Source organism: Triturus cristatus, chromosome 7 (assembly GCF_964204655.1).
Source record: "Triturus cristatus chromosome 7, aTriCri1.1, whole genome shotgun sequence".
Taxonomy (NCBI): domain Eukaryota; kingdom Metazoa; phylum Chordata; class Amphibia; order Caudata; family Salamandridae; genus Triturus; species Triturus cristatus.
In genome coordinates, this window is record NC_140590.1 from 479075185 (window position 1) to 479099152 (window position 23968).

Genomic DNA, 23968 nt, shown 5'->3' on the forward strand with positions numbered 1-23968 from the left:
ATCATTACGTATCAGACGAGCCGTGGTGTATTTAGGGAAGTTACCAGGAATGACTGTGCATCTAGATAATATATATCATTATGTCCAAACAGGGCGAGATTCTGAAAGTATTAACAGAGCTATGGAATACCAGAAAGTGGAGATACAGGGGGAACTGTTACGTTTCCTCATAAATTGCGTAATCAGAAATCAAGACCGACCGGGGGTAGATCCGGAAATAATGCAAACTCTTACCAGATGGAGCCAGAATATATCAGAAGGGAGACATGATAGGCAAAAATGTATAATAGCCATGTGCAGAAAGATCCGTAAAGAAATAGAACGCCTACACGAAGAAAGATTAGCGGTAGACCAGTTTGAACAAAACGAGGAGGAGGAAGGATCAGGGCCGTCCACAGGACAGTCAGAAACCATAGCCTATGTAGGTAGAGGAAGATCTTGTAATAGTACTAGATATTTTACTGACCCGATACGTCCGATATGTCCAGATAATAACAGGAATTTCCAAACACCTATAATAAATATGAGATCCCCCGAGCATTCGTTCCAAGCCGCTGACAAATTACTGCGAGAACGAAGGGGTTATCATTTACTCGATTCTATGGATGAACAAGAATTAGCCAGGTCAGCCGTTCATTGGGTTGACAGTCCCGGAAAATATGGTGATGATACAGTAGCACACACATTTTTGAACCTCACCCCAGATGAACAGCGTTTAGCTGGGATTTATATGATTCAACAACTTCTTATACTATATAAAAGCCAACATTCAGATCCTGGTCCCTTACCTGATATATTGACTGAATTACTCACGAATAGATGGAAAGGTTCAGGTACTAAGTTAATTAAGGAAATACTAGAATCCAGAAAGCAGTACATTCTTTTTGTATGTCCAGAACATGTTTTACTGCCCATCAAGGAAAGACCGATGTATTACATGGACAGACAGAATCCCTTACGAGAAGTGCACCCAATAAAGGGCGAGGACAATCAGTTTAAACGTGTATATGTATATACGCCCATATCGAAAATAGAATTGTTAGAAATGAAGAAAGTGGTACCCAGTCATGACAAAGACCCAGCGGGTTTCCACCGAGAAATTAAAGACATGTTACTCATGGGAGAGTATACCTATCCCGACATTATGACAATATTAAAGGTATTAATGCCTGCTGGCATTTATGAAAAACTCAAGGAAAAAGAGTGGGAGGTAGGAGACCAAAAGATAGATTGGACAGCATTAGAAAATGAAGAAAAGGCCCGAGGTCCAGGTTCGGGGCTTGGGGACAAAACTAAAGCACTACCAGGTTTACTAGTACAGGTACTGCCACGTTTATTAACCACGAAAAAGGAAGACTGGGGTGCAATATCAGCCTGTAAACAAAAGCAAGATGAAGACACTAGTGATTTCTATGCCCGATTCGAAAAATGTTTTGGTATAAATAGTGGTATAAAAGCAAGTAGCGAGTCATACCCACATCTGTTTGTGACAAAATTAGTTGAAAATTCCTTGCCCCAAGTGAAGAATAGAGTATTAAAATTCGAGAGTACCTGGCAAGGTAATACCCCATCACAAATGCTACAAATGTTACAGTATCATTACAATAGAATTAGAGAAGAACAAGAACATGAACAAAGACGCATGAAAGACACGAAAATGAAAATGCTAGTCTCTCAGACAGTTCCAGCTGAAGGACATAAAAAGGGTACGACACATTCTGGTGAGTCAGCAGGACCTGTAAAAGGGACATGCAACTATTGTAAACAGCCAGGACATTACATACACGACTGCCCAGTCCTGAAGCGTAATATCGCCACAGGTATTACAAAAGAAAGACCACGGCCACCTAGACAGGATCAGAATGAACAAGGAGCACCGCAGCATGCACAGTCCATGCCAGCTCCACAACAGTCTATACAGTTTGTGCCAGCCGCACCAGCGTTGCCTGCTGCTGCCACACAAACCACGACACGACAGCTGTACCAGACCGCACAGTATGACTATCCTGATTATCAACGATATGCATGAACCAGCCTAGAGAGGGAAGTTGACTTACCCCTTATCGAGGTCCCTGTAGACCAAGAAGGACCTTATATACATAGTGAATTATTAGGCCAAGATAGAAAATTTTTACTCGATACAGGGGCAAGTCGAACAACTATAAAACATAGTGAAGTTCCAGGGGCACCCCTCTCAGGCTCACAGAATATTTCCCTTGGTTTTTCAGGAAAACCTATTGTTAATGAAGTATCACAGCCTCTTCCACTTACGATAGGACCCTTGACCAGAACTACAGATTTATTGCTTACTAAATCATGTCCAGAGAACTTGTTAGGTATAAAAACACTGAAAGCTCTAGGAGCTATAATATGTTGTTCTCCGGAAGGAGTAAGATTGTTTTTACGTGATTTCAAAGGTCACTATGTGTCTCGAGATATGGATTCCCGACTGCAGACTTTACCCACACATTTATGGGCACAAGGCCCTACAGATGTTGGTTGCATGAACATTACACCATATCGAGTCACACTAAAGGCAGGAGTGGTACTACCACGAATGCGACAATACAAGTTACCCCCAGATGCTGTAATGGCTTTACTGCAAATCATTGACGAGCTTATTGGCCAAGGAGTGGTTGTGGAGACCGACTCCAATGTATGTAATTCACCGATAATTCCGATTCTTAAACGAACTGATCCAAAGGCTCCCCCAGTATATCGATTGGTTATTGATCTGCGCGAATTAAATAAATGTATTGTACCACAATACCCCGTAGTTCCAGACATCTCTTCATTACTGACAGCTATTGATTCCGAAGCAACATTCTTTACTGTAATTGATCTCAAGAATGCCTTTTTTAGCGTCCCAATAGATCCGGAAAGCCAATACTTGTTCGGATTCAGTTTAAATGGACGTAGCTTTAAATTCACACGCGCACCTCAAGGATTTACAGAAAGCCCCAGCATCTATAGCCAAGCACTGAAACGAGAACTTGACAGTATACACATGCCAGTCAACACTGCTCTGCTTCAATATGTCGATGATCTGCTGATCACCGCTCGAAGCGAATCTGAATGTGAAAAAGCATCACTGACGGTTTTACAATTTCTAGCCAAAAAGGGGCACAAGGTGTCCCCTTCTAAGCTGCAATTCTGTGTCCAGCGAGTTATTTACCTTGGTCACTCGCTGTCCAAGGAGGGAAGGCAGCTTACACCAGATCGCATTCAGTTAATAGCTAACATGCCAATACCCAAGACACAAAAGGAGGTGCGGGCTTTCATAGGCCTCACTTCATATTGTAGGCAGTGGATCCCTCAGTATGCATTTCTAGCAAAACCACTCATTCAATTGACAACACAGGAGGCAGCCACATCGACTGTCCTCCCGTGGACTCAGGAACACACACTAGCTTTTGAAAGCTTAAAGAAAGCTCTATGCCAAGCACCTGTTTTAGCAACACCATGTTACAGAAAACATTTTACACTCTTTGTTACAGAACGAGAAGGTACTGCCTTGTCAGTACTCACACAGGAACAAGCAGGATCACACAAACCGTGTGCTTATTTTTCTAGTACATTAGATCCCGTAGCTCAGGCTCTGCCTGCGTGCCTGAAATCAGTGGCAGCGACAGCTTTAGCAATCAGACAAAGCGATGCCATAGTGTTAGGACATCTATTGACAGTCCAAGTACCACATGCAGTAGAGGTTCTTGTGAATCGAACGCAAACACAACATTTGACTATAGCACGACTTACAGGTTACGAATTAACATTGTTTCAGCCACATATAGAAATCAGACGTTGTAACACATTGAATCCTGCCACACTTTTACCTATAAACGGTACAGACCCATTAGCTCATGACTGTATTGAAGTTATTACAATAACGACGAAACCCAGACAAGACTTGACAGATGTCCCATTGTCAGACCCAGACCTGACGTTGTATGTAGATGGTTCATGTATGAGAACAGGTACAGGAGAGTTAGTGGCCGCTTACGCAGTCACAACAGACACTGAAATCATTGAAACAAATTGCATAAATACCTTGTCCGCTCAAGCAGCAGAGCTCATCGCTCTGACACAAGCCTGTATTCAAGCCACAAATAAAAGAGTCAACATATACACTGATTCACGTTATGCATTCGGAGTTGTACATGACTTCGGCGTGCTGTGGCGAGAGAGAGGTTATTTAACTTCTCACGGTGCCCACATTCAGCACGGACCCCTTATTCATGCCTTATTAGATGCAATACATTTACCCACTGCAATATCGATTATGAAATGCAAAGCTCATACGAAAGTTACTGATATCATTTCTCAAGGCAATGATCTAGCTGACAGAACAGCTAAACAGACTGCTCAAACTCAAACATCCGACATGACAAAGACAATAGTCCAGACACCAACACATTGCATGATGGTTAAGGATCCCGCTCTTGATGTAATGGACATACAGACACATGCTACTCCAGACGAAATAAGGAAATGGACTGAATTAGGAGGGATCCAAACGGATCAAGGATGGATGACGAAGGAAAAATCTGTGTGGTTCCTTCCTGATTCAATGGTCCAAGTCATTATTAACACTGTCCATAGTCCAGCGCATCTAGGAGAGAAAGCTATGGTAGACAGCATTCAACACATTTGGTTCAACAAACATTTACGAGCAGCAGCCAAACAAAAAGTTCGTACCTGTATGATCTGTTGTCAGTTCAACCCAGGAAAAAGCATTCCCGTAGAGCAGGGTGGATTTCAGCCTCCTGATCACCCTTTTGAAATTCTCCAGATGGATTATATCCAGATGGAACGATGTCGAGGATTCAAATATGTTCTCGTAGTTGTCTGTGCTCTTTCCCGTTGGACAGAGGCATACCCGGTTTCAGATTACACTGCCCCGACTACTGCCAAACAGTTAGTTCGAGAATTCTTCCCACGATACGGTTTACCACGTGCTGTCTACTCAGATAACGGCCAGCCGTTCTCATCCGAACTAATGAAACACGTTTCACTTTTGTTAGGCTATCAGTGGAAATTCCACTGTGTCCGACACCCCGAGGCAGCAGGTCTCGTGGAAAGACATAATCAGACCCTGAAAATTAGATTGTCCAAAATATGCAGGGAGAAAGGTGTCGACTGGGTAGTAGCATTACCAGTTGCACTCTTTTACATGAGAATGGTAGCACACTCTCGAACAGGGCTATCCCCGTATGAGGTGATCTTTGGCAGACCACCAAATATGTGGGGGACGCCTATACCACGTAAAATAACTGATATTGACTGTAATATGCTGACAGATTATTTGGCTTCCTTGATGTCTGCACTACAATCTTGTCGTTCACAGGTAGCTGCAGCTTTTCCTGACAACACTGAGGTGAAACCCCATGACGTAATTCCGGGGGATCTCGTTTTAGTGAGGAACTTTGATCGAAAGACTCAGCTGGATCCTAGGTGGAGGTCGCCGCAATTGGTCTTGCTCACCACAAGGACAGCCGTGAAGATCGAAGGCAGAAAAGGCTGGGTACATTCAAGTCATATCAAGAAATTTTATGGACTACCATCGGACGTAAAAACCACACCTTGCGTGTCTTCACCCATTGACTCAAAACTTCCTTTGGTTGACTCAAGTAGTCACGAACAATACAAACTAAAACTCAGATCTAATCAGTCGGGCGATTTGATTGTTTAAGTCCTCTCCAAGGTGAAGCGGTTGAATTTGTCTCAGACATGTATCCCTTAGATCTGAATAGAGAAAGCACCCGAAAACTGTTGAAACGACATGCATACTGTAAATCACTGCGTAGTCATTGCACAGTGACGTTATTAATTTTGTTTTTCCTAAGTCTTTTAATAATTACTGCAAGTATATTGTTGCACATATGTTATCCTATTTTTAGACATGTTTATAATGTTACTGCTGAACATTCTTTTAGTGAATTACCTCCGCATGAATTGTCATACAGATTTGCGCTGCGCAATAACACTTTTATTAGTATGTTACATCATTCCCATCAGGTTAGCAATGCTACAAATTGTTGGATATGTGGCCGACTCCCTCCCTATCAGAACTATAAAGGAATTCTACCTCTTTTTCCATACCCGTTCACACACAACGGCTCCTGTGGAGCATGGTTTAGTTTACTTAATTCCCAAGATTCGAACTCCGCAGTTTATCAAGACAACGGGGTATGGGGAAATCTGAACTTAGTTTTACTTAAAGTCTGCCACCCCAACAAGGAGGGACTTCCCAAAAGAACAGGAACTGATCTAGAAAATGAAGTATATGGATTAGGTAATTTTACGTTTAATCTCCTGATCTTGAATGTCGAATCCGAAGCTAATCCAAGTTTGCCCGCCATGTCAGTATTTCCAGTAAAAGGTGAATTATGTGTAAGAAAGAATGGTTCCATATATATGGGCCATAGTAGATGCACCACTGTAATAGAATTCAGTGATCAAGGCAAGTCGACATTTAGAGCTTCCCGCCATTCCTATTTTATATGTGGTCCTTCCTTTTGCCACCTGTTTTTCTAGCTCCTCCTGATTATCACAGAAATACTCATTTAGTACACAATAGAGAAAGGAGAGATCTCCCAATAGTCGATTACACTGAAACAGCATGGGAAAAATACACAGATTTCAATAAAGGTCTCTTTCCCTATATAGGTACCGTTACTAATAGTAAGCTGATACGTAGATTAACTAGAACCCTTGAAGCAGTAGTGAACGAAACTATTTCCGCCTTAGGCAATTTAACAGAAGAGCAGTCTGCCATGCGGATTGTTGTACTTCAAAATCGTCTTGTCCTTGACGTCATCCTGGCCGATAGGGGCGGAGCTTGTAGGGTCATCGGATCAAGCTGTTGCATTTTCATACCAGAAAATTCGCCATCTGTATATAAAGCTATAACCCGCCTTCATAAGATTGTGAGCCAGATACACCAGAATCCAGGCACTTGGACTTGGTCCGGGTGGTTTTGGAGCGTGTTATCAGCCTGGGGATGGAGAGTTCTATCCTTCCTAGGTATTGGCTTTCTCATACTATTCAGTTGCTGTCTATGCCTGCAATGTGGACCAGCGATTTGTGGTCTGTGTGCCACATCGTGTATTCCACATCAAGATTTTCGTTCAAGATCCCGGAAGAAGAAAGAAGAACAAATGATGTTATATGAACAGATCAATGGATTGATGAAGATTGATATCTCTTGACGGGCAAGTAGGGGACAAGGAGGGAATGTGGAAATATGGATTTTTCTGGTCAGTTATGTCCCCTATCTTGGACCCCAACGGTTCTATGTGCATGTTACAAGTACATGTATGTTCCCTCCAGTTCCAGTTATGAAGACGCAAATACATGTGCGTCCACCGTTAACATGTCCTCTTTCAGATCCGCCATGAATGGGCCGGATATTCCATTCCTAAGTACGAAAGGCCACCGCCTTTATATGGTTCACTTATGCCATTTTACAGTCCAGGCAAGTAGGCCCTGATTCTGTCATCAAGCTTTTCTTGCTTTCTGTCTCTGAAAGCTCCAGTCTGAACCTGCATCTGTGACATTGAACTTTGTCTCATCCTCTGCGCGGCTCACAGTGCCTGACATCAACTTGCTGCCTGCCAAGAACTGTATTTCACCTTCGAAATTATCTGCTCCGTTCCCTGCCCAATGCATTCCTGTCTAGTAGTTTAAGTAAACATTCTGCCAGCTACCGAGCAGAGGCCCAGCTTCTCTGTCTTTATACAAGTAATTCATAGCCCTGTTACTATGGAAGACTTCTGCCCTCGCATCTAGTGTAGACACTTAGACGCTTGTACACGCACTAACAGTCAGTATAGTCAGTATAGAATAAGATTCTACTCCAAGAAGGCCTCTCTTTTGGATAACATAGTTCTTTAAACATAGGATGTTAGATATGATTTGGGATTAGGTTGACTTGACCCTCCAGACATCTGTCGCCACATGTAAAGCTAAATGTCAAGTCCCCTTCACCCCCTAGCTGCACGTCAATCACACGTCATGCTGCTGCGCGCGCATTTCTGCCAAGTAATTCTGCTGACATTGCGAAATTCTCTCATGGAACCACCCCATTATGACATCATACCTGATGACGTTCCTTTGTTACGCCCAATCACGCCCATTTTCATTACGCATGAATAATGTTATCTTCCTTATCAATTGTTACGCCTCTCGCATTTGCTTCACTGTAATGCCTATTGTATAAAAGTGATTAATTATCAATAATGTATGTACTTCACTTCCTGAGCCTCCGTGGTGATGGAACCTGGAGTCCACGATTTCGAAATCGTCCATTGGAATAAAGCCCGTTCCTAACCTCTAATACCACGGATTCTGCCTCTTATTTATTGAGCTATTTTTATTATGTTCTGTATCAAATTAAGTCCCGGTAATTAAATTATTTACCACAAGCTAATTACCAAGCTCATTGGCCACTTTGAGCACACAATGTTCTATGCAGTGTATTTTGAGGCAACCATCAGATGGGCAACTCTTTGACTGACAGGTGGAGCACGGTGCAGCAGCGTGTTCTATTGCCTGGCCCTGCTGCCAGAATCAATACCACTGAGGGCATGTACCAGCAGGGCAACTGTGGTTGACTCACTGCCCTTGACTCCTCCCACTAGATCCTACCAGTATCCCTCCTTTGCTAGACATCATGCGTTTCCTTTACTAAAATTATATATACAACATACTGCTAAGGACTTTAAGCAAGCCCTCTTCATCCATTGAGTTATTCATGTGTTAGTCACATTTTTCTGCTGACCCACTACAGAATACAGCATGAGCCAATGGGTCTGCCGACTTCAGCCATTGGCTAACTTCATTCTGAGTGACTCATTCTTCTCTTTTACAAGAACAAGCACATTCGGTCAAAAAGTAGTTCCATTCAATGCCGACTACAACTACAGAAAGCTTTGCTTTTTGAGCCCCAAAACATTTTAGCATTTAGCCAATTATGTCTCTGTTTTGATTGGCAACGTCCTGACAGCTCCAGCAACAATAAAGTTGTACCAAAGTATTAAAAGAAATCTCAAAACAAAACATGCATTGACAAACACAAAAGTCAGGCTTTCCTAATACTTATTAAGAGTATGGGTAGAGCTCCAAAAAGTATAATGTATTTTGAATGGTGAAAATCCTTGTATCATTGTTAGAATTTAGTACTGAGAGTCAACGGAGAGCACAGCATCTCCTCTTGCGCCACACACCCTGGGGAGGTGCTGTAAGATAGTAATTAACAGGCCTTGCCTCTGGCATTACCTCTGCCATCCCATGATCTCCTATAGATATCTCTCAAACAGGGGGCCCGTGGGAACTGTTCAATGTGACTGTCAACAAAATCAAAAACACATGCTCCATCCACACTGTGTGGAGGAGGGAACAAGAGGCACGGGGTTTTAGGAGCTAGCAGCCTCCAACTATGAATGTTTAACCACAAAAGTGCTGCTCCTAAAGTGATAACCACTATAAGGTTTGAGTTATATTGTGAGTGGGGACATCTCACAAAAAGTAACGGGCTGGTCTCACACACCACCTGGCGTCATGTCACGCCTACACAGTGGTACACTCTTGCCACTATTGGTAAGAACGGAGCCCCCATTTACATATTTAGGTCCTGATGAATGCACTGGACCCTCCTGGGCAAAGACGGCAGAAACATGTCGACCTCTAAACACAACGGTTAGGGGACACTAATTCCCCCACATACCGTCACCTGCTTTTAAACATCATATAGTTACCTTTCACATTAAAAAACACAATGAGGATAACTATAATGATTTTTACTCTCACTCACTCATTCACGGGCCCCCACTTAGTATAGAAGTGCATCCCTGTCGTCAGGTGTATGCCCGTCCTCTATCAAACCAAGGTTTTAGAGGGCGAGGACTGGTCAATGATGAAGCATGAAACCAGGTGGTGTGTGAGACCAGTCCGTTACTTTTTGTGAGATGTCCCCACTCACAATATAACTCAAACCTTATAGTGGTTATCACTTTAGGAGCAGCTCTTTTGTGGTTAAATTGTCACCAAAATTCCATTAAGGTCTTATTCAGAGCCTGCCTGTGCTCTTTGATCCCCCTAAAAGGCTGCTGCTGACTGCCTCCTTTTGGAGAACCAGGGCAATATGGCTGTTCTGCATTCATAATTCCTAAAGAGAGGGAACACAAATTCTGTAGGTTTTAACCACTTTACAATAATTTTATAAAGCTAAGCCTACGCAACTTTCTTTTTTGGCAAAGCAAATCCTTGTCAGTAACTGTATAATGGCATTTTAAATGTGAATCCAAGAATACCCTGTCTATGGAATGAGGTGCCTCACACTAACTCTGTTATGGTATGCAATATTCATTGGCATATGATATCTTTGTAACTGCATGAGATTTAACAGTGTTTCTCCTGTTTCGTTTTTGCTCTACCTGTGAAGACCTCAGGCAATGGACTCGTGCCCTTTTTTGGAAAACGTAAGATGCTGTGAATTCCCCCGATTCCATTTGCAGGTTGGGTCAGTACTTTTATTAGGTGGCACTCTCAACTAGCAGCAAAAGTTATTGTTTTCGGTTGCGATGTCATTTGTGTTCTTCAAATACGTTGCCTGAACGCCAATAAGGAACCTGAGAAGTTGTGAGTACAAGATAATTTACCCCGGCATGAGTAAAAAGCTGTGGGATGGTAGTTAGGTAGAATGGAGGGGAAGAGAATGGGTTATGGGATGCAAATTCCAATGTCCATCTTGAACGATCTGGAGCAAGGGACCAGATAATTCCCTGTGAGCAATACACAATGGTCCTAAACCCATGTTTGTGTCCATTGAACATCCCATGGGATTTGAAATATTGATTCACGTTCAATGAACTAACAGGGATAACATTTCAGGTGACAATGGTTTGTAAAAGGAAATCGCAGGACTGTAAACACTATGCCATTGGTGGCATGTAGTCATGTTCCACCATATTTGCCAAGTAGCATCTCTTCTGCCCTCCTGCACCCACCCCACACTTATAAACTTGATCCCTCAAGCCCACCTTGGCGAGATGACACTGCAGCTTGTTCTTGGCATCTGCTGTCTCGGAGATGCGGTTGGTGAAGGCGACGTTGACAGCATTGAACTGACTCCACATCTCATTGGAAGTCACATTGAGCATAGTCTCGGAGTCCTCGCGGAGTTTGGCGGAGGCAGCCCGCTCACTCTGGGATCGGAGGATGTTGTCATCTGAGAACTTGGCCCAGGACTCTGGCACCGAGATCCTGGGAAAAGAAAACAGAGAGTCATACTGAGAAAACGACTCACAAGCCCAGGAAGCTCAGCCACCATTTAATCCTTCAGGTGGGGCGTAGTCACCGCCAAGCTCATATCTTTGGGCAGGAAATTGTGCTTGTCTTCCAGTCTATTTGCAAACAGGAGCTGCAGTGTGATTTCAGATCCAACACAAATAAACTAAAGTTCTCTTTCCTTTACTCAGTTCATAAGTACTAGATACCCAAAGGCAACACGAGTTGTGGAATCGCCAACTGCTTATGAACACACACGTGCCATGCGGCGAATGTGGTTTTCACTCACATGACGATTTCTCTATTTATATTGAACTTCCGAATCAATATAAAACACAATCCTGTAACATTATATTTTACATTTGCCAACGTATTGCACAACTCTAAGAATCACACAAGATAGTTTCCAAACGATGTTCTCACTTAACCTTATTATTTTGATCCACAAGGAAAATGTGTCCTATTATTGGCACACAGTTATTGACCAAAGGGGAATGTGAAAGTTATAACCAGAGGGAAATGTCTAGTGCCAACAAATAACTCGCTCTGTATTAAACGTGCTTATTTCTGGTATCAAGAAAGGCTGCCAAAATGAGCAAGCATTTGACAAAGACAATAAGTATGGCTTTATGATTATAGTGAAAAATATCTGAGCACAAGGATGTGCTTTGTTTGCATAACAGCAAGAGGACTTAAGGAAGGCATTTGCATTATTTAGCGTCTGTGTGTGTGTAACAAAAAAAGAACAGGTTGTGCTTTGTTAATAGTTTGGCGCCATGTCAGCTCGGGCTTTGTCAATTATGGACAACAGAAAATGCAGCAGCCATGACTACCAGCGTAAAGTGGTCATTACACATGAGGCGGGAGCCAAAGGCACATGGCATAAATCCAGAGGACCTCGGGAGTAGACATGGTTTTAAGGAGTCTCTCCACTATTTTTAAGGAGGTATTCTGACCCCTTTAGCCAGAGGCTGAGAAGTGTGTGTGATGTCACTTTTTGCCCCAATATCTCGCAAACTCGCATTTGCCAACAATTGTAAGGAATCACAGATGCTTGTAAGGCATCACAAAGGCTTGTAATGTGACTTCCTGGTGTTTTCAAGCCTCCATCTCACTGGCAGCATCCTTTATCTGTGACATTGGGTCGGAAGCAGATTATCTTTGGATCTCTTAACTTCCCAAAATCCACCCTCATGTGGCTTATCGGTGTGCGAATGCAGGAAAGAAATACTAAGCATGCAGTTTAAACCTTTAAAACAAGCGCCGCCATAACAAACAGGTCTAAAATAAATAGTAAAAATTGGTCTAAAATAAACTAAGAGGTCTCAGATGTATGGACTAAGTTATTGGCTTTGACAACGCTTGTTTGCAAAGTATAATGAAAAATATTTTAAAACTCATAATGGCTGGCCTTGCAGGCTGGCAGCCATCTTGTACTGTTATGGCTTTATGAGAAAATCTTGGCCAAAAATAGGTGCTTTTGAGTTATGATACGTACAAGCACAATTGGCCATTTCAAAACAGATTTTCTGACAGAAAAAGCATTCCAAAATTGCCACCAGTGAGTGTGCATGCATTGTGACATCACAGGCGTGTGTCCTAAAGTATCAGTGACCATTTATTTTGTATATTTAATTTACAGTTCCAAAATGGCAGATGGACTTTTTACAATGCCAAATACAATTGCAAATAAGTGTGGGAATGCTGAAGTAAAGGAGTAAGTGGTCTGGTATCAGTGTACAATAAAGGTCTTTAAAAAAAAAAAAATATATATGTATATATATATATGAAGCGTAAAGGGAAAAAGTGAGGCAGCAATTGTGAGGTGCGGTGGACGAGATACAACAGAGGAGCAGTGAGGAGTGGCAGCGAAACACAGGAATTGCTGGTGGATACCAGACTCCAATACTCCAATACAGTGGCCCAAGCAACTCTAGTGATGAACTTCTCTCCAAAGTCCAGACCCTAATTGTCGGCAGGTAGAAAAAGAAACTGCCTCCTTTTTGCCCAAGGCCCACCTAATCCCATTCAGTGAAGTATGGGTTACCACTGGTATTAACTTATTCTTTGAAATAAAGCCATAGTTAACTCACACTGTGTCTATGAATCTTTGAGCTTAAGGGAGACGTCAGTCCTAATTTGCATTTCTTGGCGGGAGACTTTTATACATTGCCACGTCTTGATAAGCAATTTTTTAGGGTGCTCAGGAGGATTAGGCAAAATGTAGGGATCTCTGATGTAGAGACTGCAAGTTTTAGTTTTGGTTGTGCTTGTATGGGTTTTAAAACTCATCTTGCATGTCGAGCATGCCAATACTCTATGACAGGGAGCAGTGGTGGCTGTTAAACAGCATTCACACCTTATACTTTCATCTCCTAAACTTGTATAGCTAAATCTCCTGAATCAGTGCATTCAAACCCTGTGTTACTGCAGTCTAACATTAGACCAGCGTCTTCCATTCCTGTATCTGTGCTTTCTAACTAGGCCTGGGTATAAATCAAATTTAAAAAAACAACAGTTGATGGACAGAATGCAGAACAATGTCAAACATTCACCCCTGTACAGAGATCTGGGCCTAAATCCATCTTTTTTTACTCACCATGCCATTCCAGTTTGAATCCAGCCATATGCAAATCAGTCTTGACCCTGTGCCTCATAGGTACAGTCCAGCCCGAACTGCCAAGCCAGGTCCTTCCCGGACTGGAAACAAGAATCCTAGGACCGGTTTCGGGGTTTCACCCCTCTTCAGCCAGGATAGCTTGATTCCAGTGGCATGGAGAGCACGGGACCCACGTCTGGGCATACCCTTCCCACTCAGGGTGACAAATGCAAATGTAAATGTGCTAGTACTTATATAGCGCACAGCTACCCCGGACCGGGGTCTCCCGGTGCTGTATTCATACCGCTAGGGAACCCTTCCTGGGTTTCCCTGTGAAATGTCCACTCCTGGGCATCCCCAGGGTGAAGCCAGGCATCCCCAGCGCTGTGGGGCCGTTGTGGAGATTAAGCAAGCTATTGCCCAGAGTTGCAGCGTGGGACCCATGATTAGAATAGGCACTGAGGCGAGAATATCCGGTCCGCGGAATTTATAGCCCGAGACCCTGCCGCGATGGGAATCAAACCCTGGTCCCGGACCAGTGCTCTGCATCGAGGTCTGCCGCTCTAACCATTGAGCCACACTTCTCCACTCACAGTTGATGGACAGAATGCAGAACAATGTCATACATTAACCCCTTCTGTGCCCATGACGAGATAGTCTCGTCATGGAGCGCGGTTGCGCTGTGCCCATGACGAGACTATCTCGTCATGGACCCCGCCCGCTAATGAAAGGGCCGGCACAGGAGGGGGAAAGGGCGGGGCACTCAAGGGGTTAACCCCAGTACAGAGATCTGGGCCTAAATCCATCGTTTTTTTGCTCACCATTCCATGCCAGTTTGAACCCAGCCATATGCAAATCAGTCTTGACCCTGTGCCTCATGGGTACAGTCCAGCCCGAACTGCCAAGCCAGGTCCTCCCTGCACTGGAAACAAGCATCCTAGGACCACTTTCGGGGTTTCACCCCTCTTTAGCCAGGATAGCTTGATTCCAGTGGCATGGAGAGCACGGGACCCACGTCTGGGCATACCCTTCCCACTCGGGGTGACAAATGCAAAAACAACAGTTGATGGACAGAATGCAGAACAATGTCATACATTCACCCCAGTACAGAGATCAAGGGCCTACCTCCATCGTTTTTTTGCTCACCATGCCATTCCAGTTTGAACCCAGCCATATGCAAATCAGTCTTTACCCTGTGCCTCATGGGTACAGTCCAGCCCGAACAAATTATTATAAATCAAATTAGGACTGCTTGGCTGGTGACGCGGTTCACTGAGCTGCACAGCCATTGGTTGGATCAGCCTTGAGATTAGAATAAAATGTCACTGGTGTTGATTTTCCCAATACAAAGCCAAAAAACCCTGTCTCGGAAACCTTTTTTCTTTGACTAGTAATTAAGCTCCCACAATGTGGTGGGGACACAGATCCCAGGGGAAGACAGACGTCAATGCCCTCTGGTCTTCTGGTTGGTCAGCTACTGACTGGTCATCTGGTCGCCCAGTCAGGTGACCAGATGGCTTGAGCTGACCTGGTGACCAGAGTGACCAGGCCCATGGCAGTCGATGGCGAGGCCAGTACTCAGTTGCCCCTTACCAGAGCCACAAACAAACTTCTTGCCTCCAGGTGATTCTGCTATTGCCGTCTCAAGCAATCTGATCATCCTGCTGACCTGCAAGGAATTGTGCTTCCGTTGTTGCACCTGGTGGCGCAGGGAAGAAGAGGAGGCCCCTGTACCCCATAATGGAGGCGGCCTACCATAGACCCATACCATGCCCCCACTGTTAGCAGCAAAGGGACCCTGAGGGACATAGGCACCCATTTACATAGACAAAAGCTGGTCTCAGAGGATGATATTTAATAGATTGCAGCGAGGTAGCTGCTATACTGGAATTCTGTATTGTTATTTTTCGTTACTACCACACAAACCTTAAGTGGGTAATTTGCATGCCTGCTGCCTGCTTTGGATGTTGTACTGTTTCTCGGGCTCCCTCTCTGAAATCGAAAACTAATTCCCAGTTACCCATGTTCATCAAGGTAGGCACAGAAACTACAATCAAAAGTTGGTAGAGCAGATATGGGAATGTATCATCGCCGTCACAAGGATGTGCGATCGGCCCGAGGTTATCTAGAGTCACCAAAGCAGCCAGGCGAGTCCAGATCGGTCTTGGTCCAATAAATGATTGCATTCCAGGAGATCAGTGCTCATCGACTTGTATTAGCTTTAGAATTTCCACAGTTAATCAAATAACAGATGCAATGATTAAAGGAACTCATAACTGGTTTAGTAAGCCATTTGCAGTTTCACTGTACCGGGAATGGGTACTTAAATGTGATTGGCATAATCTTTGAGACAAGCATATGTTACTGGCAGGATCAACTAGATAGCCACACCTGCTGGAAGAAGGAGGAGCCGCGTGCCCTTTCTGGACCGACCATTGCACCCTGCTCGTCTGCAGGGGATAGGTTAGTTGCACGGGAACAAGACACATCCTGAGCTAGACACATGATGAAATAGTTTTTCTGAGCTGCTGCAGAAATGTGCTGGGTGTGGAAAGGTGAAATACACACAAGCTGGACTGCTAGAGGGCATCCCACCAGGTGGCATCCAGTACCAGCACCACCCAACCCCATCCACTCTGGTCAGACCACTGCACCCTGTCTTATGAATCAGATCTCTGCTGGCCCTTGGAGGGGCAAGGAGCTCCCCAAGCCTGGTTCTCAGAGCCTGAGGTGAGCCACAAGCATGCAGCTGTAGGGAGGCCACTCAGAGCTCTGTCCTGGAGAACCAGACGAGAAGGGGGAGCACCGGCCAGGCCGGTGGGACTCCATCCTAGGCTTCAAGTGACATGGCGGGTTGGAGAATGAATTCCCCCCAGTCCAGCTACAGCTCTGACCCTGGGCCTGGAGAGAACTTCTTAACTTGGACAGAGAGGTAAGAACTTCTTTGCCCTTCAGGACCCCATCTCACGCACTTTGGGGCATGGAGGTCTAAAGAGTGGAGCCCAGGGCTGTGGGCTCCCACTCCCGGGTCAGCTTAAACTCTTATATGGGGGCTTGGTCACAGCTTTTGAATCCACACAAGCAGCGGAGGCATCCCAGGGCCTGCAAGCCCCAGTCCCCGGCTCCAAGTGACAAGGCGGGCCGTAGAGGGGAGCCCTTGGTCAGGGTCTTGCACTCCAGGGCTTGTCACATCTTTGACCCAGGGCCTGGTCAAAGCTTTTTAACTGTGCCAAGCAGAAGAGTTCTGCCCAAGCACATAGGGCCCCATCCTGGGCTCCAAGTGCTATGGTGAGGCAGAGAATGTAGCCGAGGGCTGGGAGCTTCCTCCACAGAGCTTGCTGGAGTTCCGATCTGGGGCAAGGTCAGAGGTTCTTAACCCCGACAGGTAGGGGAGACCTTTCCAGGGTTGCAGGACCCTGTACTGTGCACTGGCATCCACTCTGGGGCCAGCTAGAGCTCTGGCTCATGGCATGGTCAGAGCTTCTGAATCTGGGTAGGAAGTGGAGGCATCCCTGGGCCTGCAGGATCTGATCCTGGGCTCCAAGTGACACAGTGATCTGAGGAAAGAGGGACTCCAAGCCCGAAGGCTTCCCCACTTCTCCTCCACCCCAAGGGCCTACTGGGGCTCTGACCCAGGGCCCACTCAAAGCTACCTAACCAGGGCAGGCACAGGAGCCCTCCTCATGCCTGCGAGATCCTTCGAGACATGGTAGCCCAGAGAATGGAGCCCAGGGATGGAGGCTGGAGCTGGAGCTGACCTGGCACCTGGACAGAGCTTGTTCTCCCAGCCAAGCATAGGACCCCTTCTAGGGCCTGCAGGACCCTGTCCCTGGTGCTTTGTGACACAGCGGCCTGGAGAATGGAGCCTACGGCTAGAGTTTCCACCCCAGAGCCAACTCGAGCTCTGACCCGGGCCCAGTCCCAGCTTCTTCACCCAGACAATTATGAGGAACTCTCCCTCGGCCTGCAGGACCCCGTCCCAGGCACTTTACAATATGGCAGATCGAGCATGGACCCTCCGGCCTCACAGATGTCACTGATGCTGTATCCATGGACGAAGGTTGTGGTGTTTGCCATGCCATCTCTTCACTCCATGAACTTCCACAGCTTGCTATGCACAGACTTTGGCCATGTGGTGTAGGTTCTGGTGGCTAGATTTGGCTTGCAGGTAAGCCCTACACCACCTTCTCACAGCCTTAGACCCTACAATGCGTGATTTTCATTTGTGTGCAGCAGCCTTGGACGTATGATGTGGTCTTTGGCCACACTCATTGCTAATACATACACCATCAGAGCCTACTAAAGATGGTAGGGTGGGGTACAGCACACTCTGGTGGCCACATCCAAACCCCTTGGCCAGAGAGCTTGCTGTATGAAATCTTCCTTAATGTATTCCGGTCTTTGACCATTTTGTGCTCACCCTAAGCTGAGAATGTGCTGCAGGTGGCCTTTTGCATGGGGTGTGCTGCCATACTTTCCAACAAGTCCTCCTGATCTCAGACCTAATCCACAAAAGGTATGTCATGCCCAACAAGATTGTACTAATTTGTGTACTCTGAGCCAACATCTCATAGTACTGAGTCATGTGCAGCAGTCTCTGATCACCTACTTCCCTCAGCCATCAAGCCTTCAACAGTCTCTAAACACAAACTCTAACTACTTGCCCTTTTAATTTTAACATTGTTTGAGTGTTTGCAGCTTCTTTGCTTGTCTGGAAACGTTCTCAAACACTTCTGGAAACTAGTTTGGAGTTTTGGTATTATGAGCCTTGAGTTACATTATCTTTGTTTAAGTAAACGCAATTTTCCACCCTTCTTGGGTGTGCCCTCATCCCGCTATTGTTTGACATGTGCTGTCCTTCACTTCAATTTTCCCCCTAGACAAGATGGGTATTAGGGGTAGGTGTAATGTTTCATTCTGCTAACAGAATTGGTGGAATTAAGCGTAGAGTTCCTGCCAAAGTGAGCCAGTTGCTGTGTGGTGGAATTGTTACTCGCAAGGCACCAGAAACGCAAGCAAGATTTGGTATCCCCAAGTGCCATTTTCTAATACAGTTAGGTATAGTGGACAACCCAATCTACTCTTGAGGGCTCGGGCAAAATTGATGAACAGGTAAGGGGTGCCTTCAAGGAGTTTATTAAGATACTTAGTTGTGTACTTCTGAATATCAATTGTGTGTAAAGTTTTATGATTTACTTACTAGATCTAGTCCCTGGATGGATATAGACTCATTTGAGATAAATCCTCCCATAATTGATTTATAATCGAAAAGAACTTTATTATTCAAAATATAAAGAATCAAAAATAATTGAATTTGTAAGTAAATCATAAAACTTTACACACAATTGATATTCAGAAGTACACAACTAAGTATCTTAATAAACCCCTTGAAGGCACCCCTTACCTGTTCATCATTTTCTAATACAGGCTGTGGCGGGATGTTGTGGGCGGTCACAGTAAGAGCTCTGCTTCTCGGATAGATTTGCTGACACGAGTAGATTTTCTACTCGAGTGGGAGCAAAATCAACTTGAATAGCCGCACTCTTCTGCGCATAGGTTGGTGCCATTGGCACCGATTTTCAGCACTGCTCGTGCTACTGGTGCTAAATTACAGTGAATCTCCACGAGTTCGGGCCACTCCTAATGCTTATGTGAACGGCTCAAGAACTGCTTGAGTTGTGGAAGTCAATGTGAGACCACCCATCAGATTCAAGAGGCTGAGAACAGCAGGCATGGGGGGGGGGGAAATGAAGGATTCGCATTTATGATTCTAAATTAGCTCTCAAAGGGCGTTGTCCAACTGTTCTTAACATTAATGCTTCAACCTGCCGAACACCTTCATGTACCTCAGTTACCACAAAAGCTATGGAAGGACTTACAGCAAACCAGCAAAAGGACCCAGTCTGAGTGAGGAAAGCTGTATCTGTAATACATTCGGCAGTCTTGCTAGGCAACAAACCCGACGGGACTTTAAAAGGGAAATGCTTCCTTTCACCGGACAGGTCTGTACAATACTTGACGTAACACAACTAACGTGACCAATTGTCTGACAACTTATGCGCGGATTCGTCAACCGGCAATTAAAAAAAAGGGTCTTATCAATGGAAAGTGCAAAAATACTGGAATTTACCAGTTATGCTTTTGTAATGTAACTATCTCTTCCTACCCACACCCGGCCCCGCCAAGGATGTTATTAATATGCAGGGCGTTTGTGTGACCACAGGAAACGCGTTCTCATCGGCAGTTGCTCTGCAGTCCCATGATAATGCTCGTGGTGATGAAGAAACATATGACCGCCCAGTGCTTTTTAGAAAATGCAGCATTCTGTATATGTGCGGAAGATCACAGTGCCAGTCAGGGGGGTTCAAGAAAGCTGTGGCTCGTGGTGTCTGCGTGGCAGGAGGTTGTCATGAAGTATTAGGTCGCCACAGAGTTAGACAGTCAGAATGCTGTTGTTGGCTTCCAGGGGGACATGTGCAGTTGGGCCTGGTACTGAGACATGCAGCACTGTCGGCTGTTTCTGTTATTAATGTTAAGTTTATACCTCTGTAGTTATTTCATATTTTTTTTATTCGTTGGATTTTCAGTGCCATTCCTATATGGCAGCTGGACGTAAAACAAGTGCATATTCCCTGTATATTTAAATTTGCCTAACCCCGTATCCTGCAAGATTGTAGACGTTTAGGCTCATGACGTTCCTATTGCAATGGCCTCAGTGGCTCATTATTGACTCGGTATTTAAACCCTGTCTGAGTAATTGTCATTGGGCCCGAGTCACAAAGGTTGAAGCGAGACGGAAGTCTGACTTTACGAGAAAGTCGTAAAGTTAGGCTTTCGTCTCACTTTACCCTTGTGAATCAGGGCCGTTGTGTTTAGTCCCTTTAAATCACCATAGTGGACCACATTGAGTTGACATTACAGAGCCCCTCCACTAGGCAGACACTTCTCCACCAGTACTTTTCTTTAACTTCTTAGGCCTCTTCTTTTGAAGTCACACTAAGGGCCTCATGTAGGTAGCATACCAGTTACCACTTCTAAAATACCGAACGATACCGAATCGGTATTTTAGAAGTGGTAACTGGTATGTAGGTAATGAGTCGGTATTTTTTACCGAATCGTTACTAGTCGGTAATTACCGATTCGGTATTTACCGATTCGGTAATGAGGCATACCTTCCCATTGATGGGAAGGTATGCCTCATTACCGAATCGGTAAATACCGATTCGGTAATGGGGGGAACACATACAAGGGTGGCAGGGTGTCACATTGACACCCTGTTGCACCCCTGATTCGGCCATGTGTGCACATGTGGCACACATACATGCCCTAAGGGCATGTATGTATGCCACATTGCACACTGCTACGCGCGTAAAAATGCATTTACACATACATTCATTATTTACCACCAACTATAAGTTGGTGGTAAATACCGACTCTTAAACACACACACACACTCCCCCTACATCTCGATTTTGCTTTCGGAATTTACCGAATCGGTAAAATTACCGATTCGGAAAAGTTACCGATTCGGTAACATTACCGATTCGGTATTATTACCGATTCGGTAATTTTACCGATTCGGTAAATTCCGAAAGCAAAGTTTGTCCCCCTACATACCAATGGCCAAAATACCGGTCGGTAACGGTATAATTACCGAAAATCGGCCGTTACCGACCGGTATTTGGCTACCTACATGAGGCCCTAAGTGCGATCAAACATCACTCGACATTGAAAAGTAGTTCATTAATTTATCAATTGTTCAGCGGTTTTATTTGTTGATGATTCAGACAATAGTTGTGGTGTGCTTCCTAGCAGAGCTTAATTTAATTTATAAAAAAATTAAAAAAGAAGTACCAGGGACCTCGTCAAGAGGCCACTGCAAGTTGCACCACCCATTGCCACTGTTAGAGCTGCCAACAAAAGTACCAACACAGCTAACAACCATCACACGACTGCGAAGGTGACAATTCAGACCATTCCAGGTCCTCAAAGCTATAAGAATGCTTGTGACACAGGTATTAGCATTTTTCAATGTTAACTGTTGCTGAGCTCATCTCTATATTAGATAAACAGCACCACCATATGGCAGACTGTCATAAGTGCTGGTGCTGACAATTATGTGTTGGTGGCAAGCACCTGAAACCACCGGCTCAAATTAAGCGCCGCACTGGCATAACGAAAGTTGAGGGGGCCCCCTGCAAGGTACATGGAGGGGCCCCATCTGGAATAAATTGGAAGCTCTCCGTCCAAAATCAAAATCAAATCAGGTGTTTGTTTAGTGCCACTACTCACCCGTAAGGGTCTCAAGGCGCTGGGGGATGTGGGGGTGGGGGGGTTCGCAGGTTCCAGTCCATCAAGGAGGGTGTCTGTCGAAGAGCCAGGTTTTGAGGTTTTTTGCGAAGATAGGAAGCGATGCTATCTGTCTGAGGTGGAGCGGAAGGTCGTTCCAGGCTCTGACTGCACGGAAGGAGAAGGAACGGCCTCTCGATCTGGTCTTTCTGGTGCGGGGGACCACGGCGTAGGAGAGCTGGGCTGATCGTAGGGTCCTTTGGGGTGCGTGGAATTTGAGTCAGCTATTTAGGTATGCTGGTCCGGTGTCGTGGCGGGCCTTGTGAGCGTGGGTTAGCATCTTGAAGGTGACTCTAGCTGCGATGGGGAGCCAGTGGAGTGTGCGCAGGTGCTGGGAGATGTGACACTGTCTTGGCAGGTTAAGGACCAGTCTTGCGGCGGCGTTTTGGATGTTCTGTTGCTTGCGGGTGAGGTTTTTGTTTATTCCATCATAGAGTGCGTTGCCGTAGTCGAGCCTACTGGTGACCAGGGCGTGAGTGACGGTCTTTCTGTGTTCCAGGAGGATCCATTTGAAGGTCTTACGTAGGAGGCGGAGGGTGTGGAAGCAGGAGGACGAGAAGGAGTTGATCTGGCAGTCCATTTTGAGCTCTGAGTCCAGGATGATTCCCAGGTTGCGTGCATGGTCCATGGGGGGGTGGGCGGGCTTCCGAGGGCGTGGGGCCACCAGGTATCGTTCCAGGCGTCTGGGTTTGGGCCCATGATGAGTACTTCCGTTTTGTTGGTGTTTAGTTGTAGGCAGCTGGTTTCATCCATTTGGCGACGGCTTCCATGCCTTCTCGAAAGTTCTGTCTGGCGATGTTGGGTTTGTTGGATAGGGAGAGGATGAGTTGGGTGTCGTCTACATATGACACAATGTTGAGTCCGTAGGTTCTGACGATGGGGGCGAGCGGAGCCATGTAGACGTTGAAGAGCGTAGGGCTGGGGGAGGACCCCTGGGGGACTCCACAGATGGTAGGTGTAGGGTCCGAGAGGAAAGGGGGAAGTCTGACCCGCTGCGTTCTGCCAGAGAGGAAGGAGCGGATCCAGTCGAGGGCTTTGTCTTGGATCCCTGCGTCATGGTGTCTGCGTATTAGGGTGCGGTGAGAGACTGTGTCGAACGCCGCTGAGAGGTCAAGGAGGATGAGGGCTCCTGTTTCTTCTTTGTCCAGTAAAGTACGGATGTCGTCTGTTGCGGCGAGGAGGGCGGTTTCCATACTGTGGTTTTTTCTGAAGCCGGATTGGGAGGAGTCGAGGATGTTGTGCCCTTCGATGAATGTGGCGAGTTGGCTGTTGAAGGCTTTCTCGATGACTTTCGCTGGGAACGGGAGCAGGGAGATGGATCTATAGTTTTTGAGGTCGGTGGGGTCTGCCGAGGGTTTCTTTAGGAGGGGGTTGATCTCAGCGTGTTTCCAGTCATCAGGGAACTAGGCGGTTGCCAGGGAGCGGTTGATGGTGTGGCAGAGCATGGGTGCGATGGTGTCGGACGCTCTGTTGAAAATGTGGTGTGGGCAGGGGTCCGTGGGGGCCGCGGAGTGGATTGACTTCATCGTCTTCAGTGTGTCTTCGATGGTGAGGGCTGTCCAGTAGTCGATCGCTGGCATCAGGGTGTCGGGGTGGTTGGTGAGGGTTCAGTGTGTTGGTTGTCTTCATCGAAGTTGTCATAGATGCTCTTGATTTTGTGGTGGAAAAATGGGCTGAGTTTGTCGCAGAGGTCTTGTGAGGGAGGGATATTGGTGGACTCGCTGGTGGGTTGGG

General features: G+C 45.6%; 1 protein-coding gene across 1 annotated transcript in view; it reads right to left on the reverse strand.

The window, feature by feature from the left end:
• Window positions 1–23968, reverse strand: part of TEKT3 (tektin 3) — a 121397-nt gene that overhangs the window by 17967 nt on the left and 79462 nt on the right. Inside the window, exon 6 of the mRNA XM_085616806.1 lies at window positions 11040–11262. Within this exon, the coding sequence (XP_085472932.1) occupies window positions 11040–11262 (223 nt within the window). The remainder of the gene's footprint in view (window positions 1–11039; window positions 11263–23968) is intronic.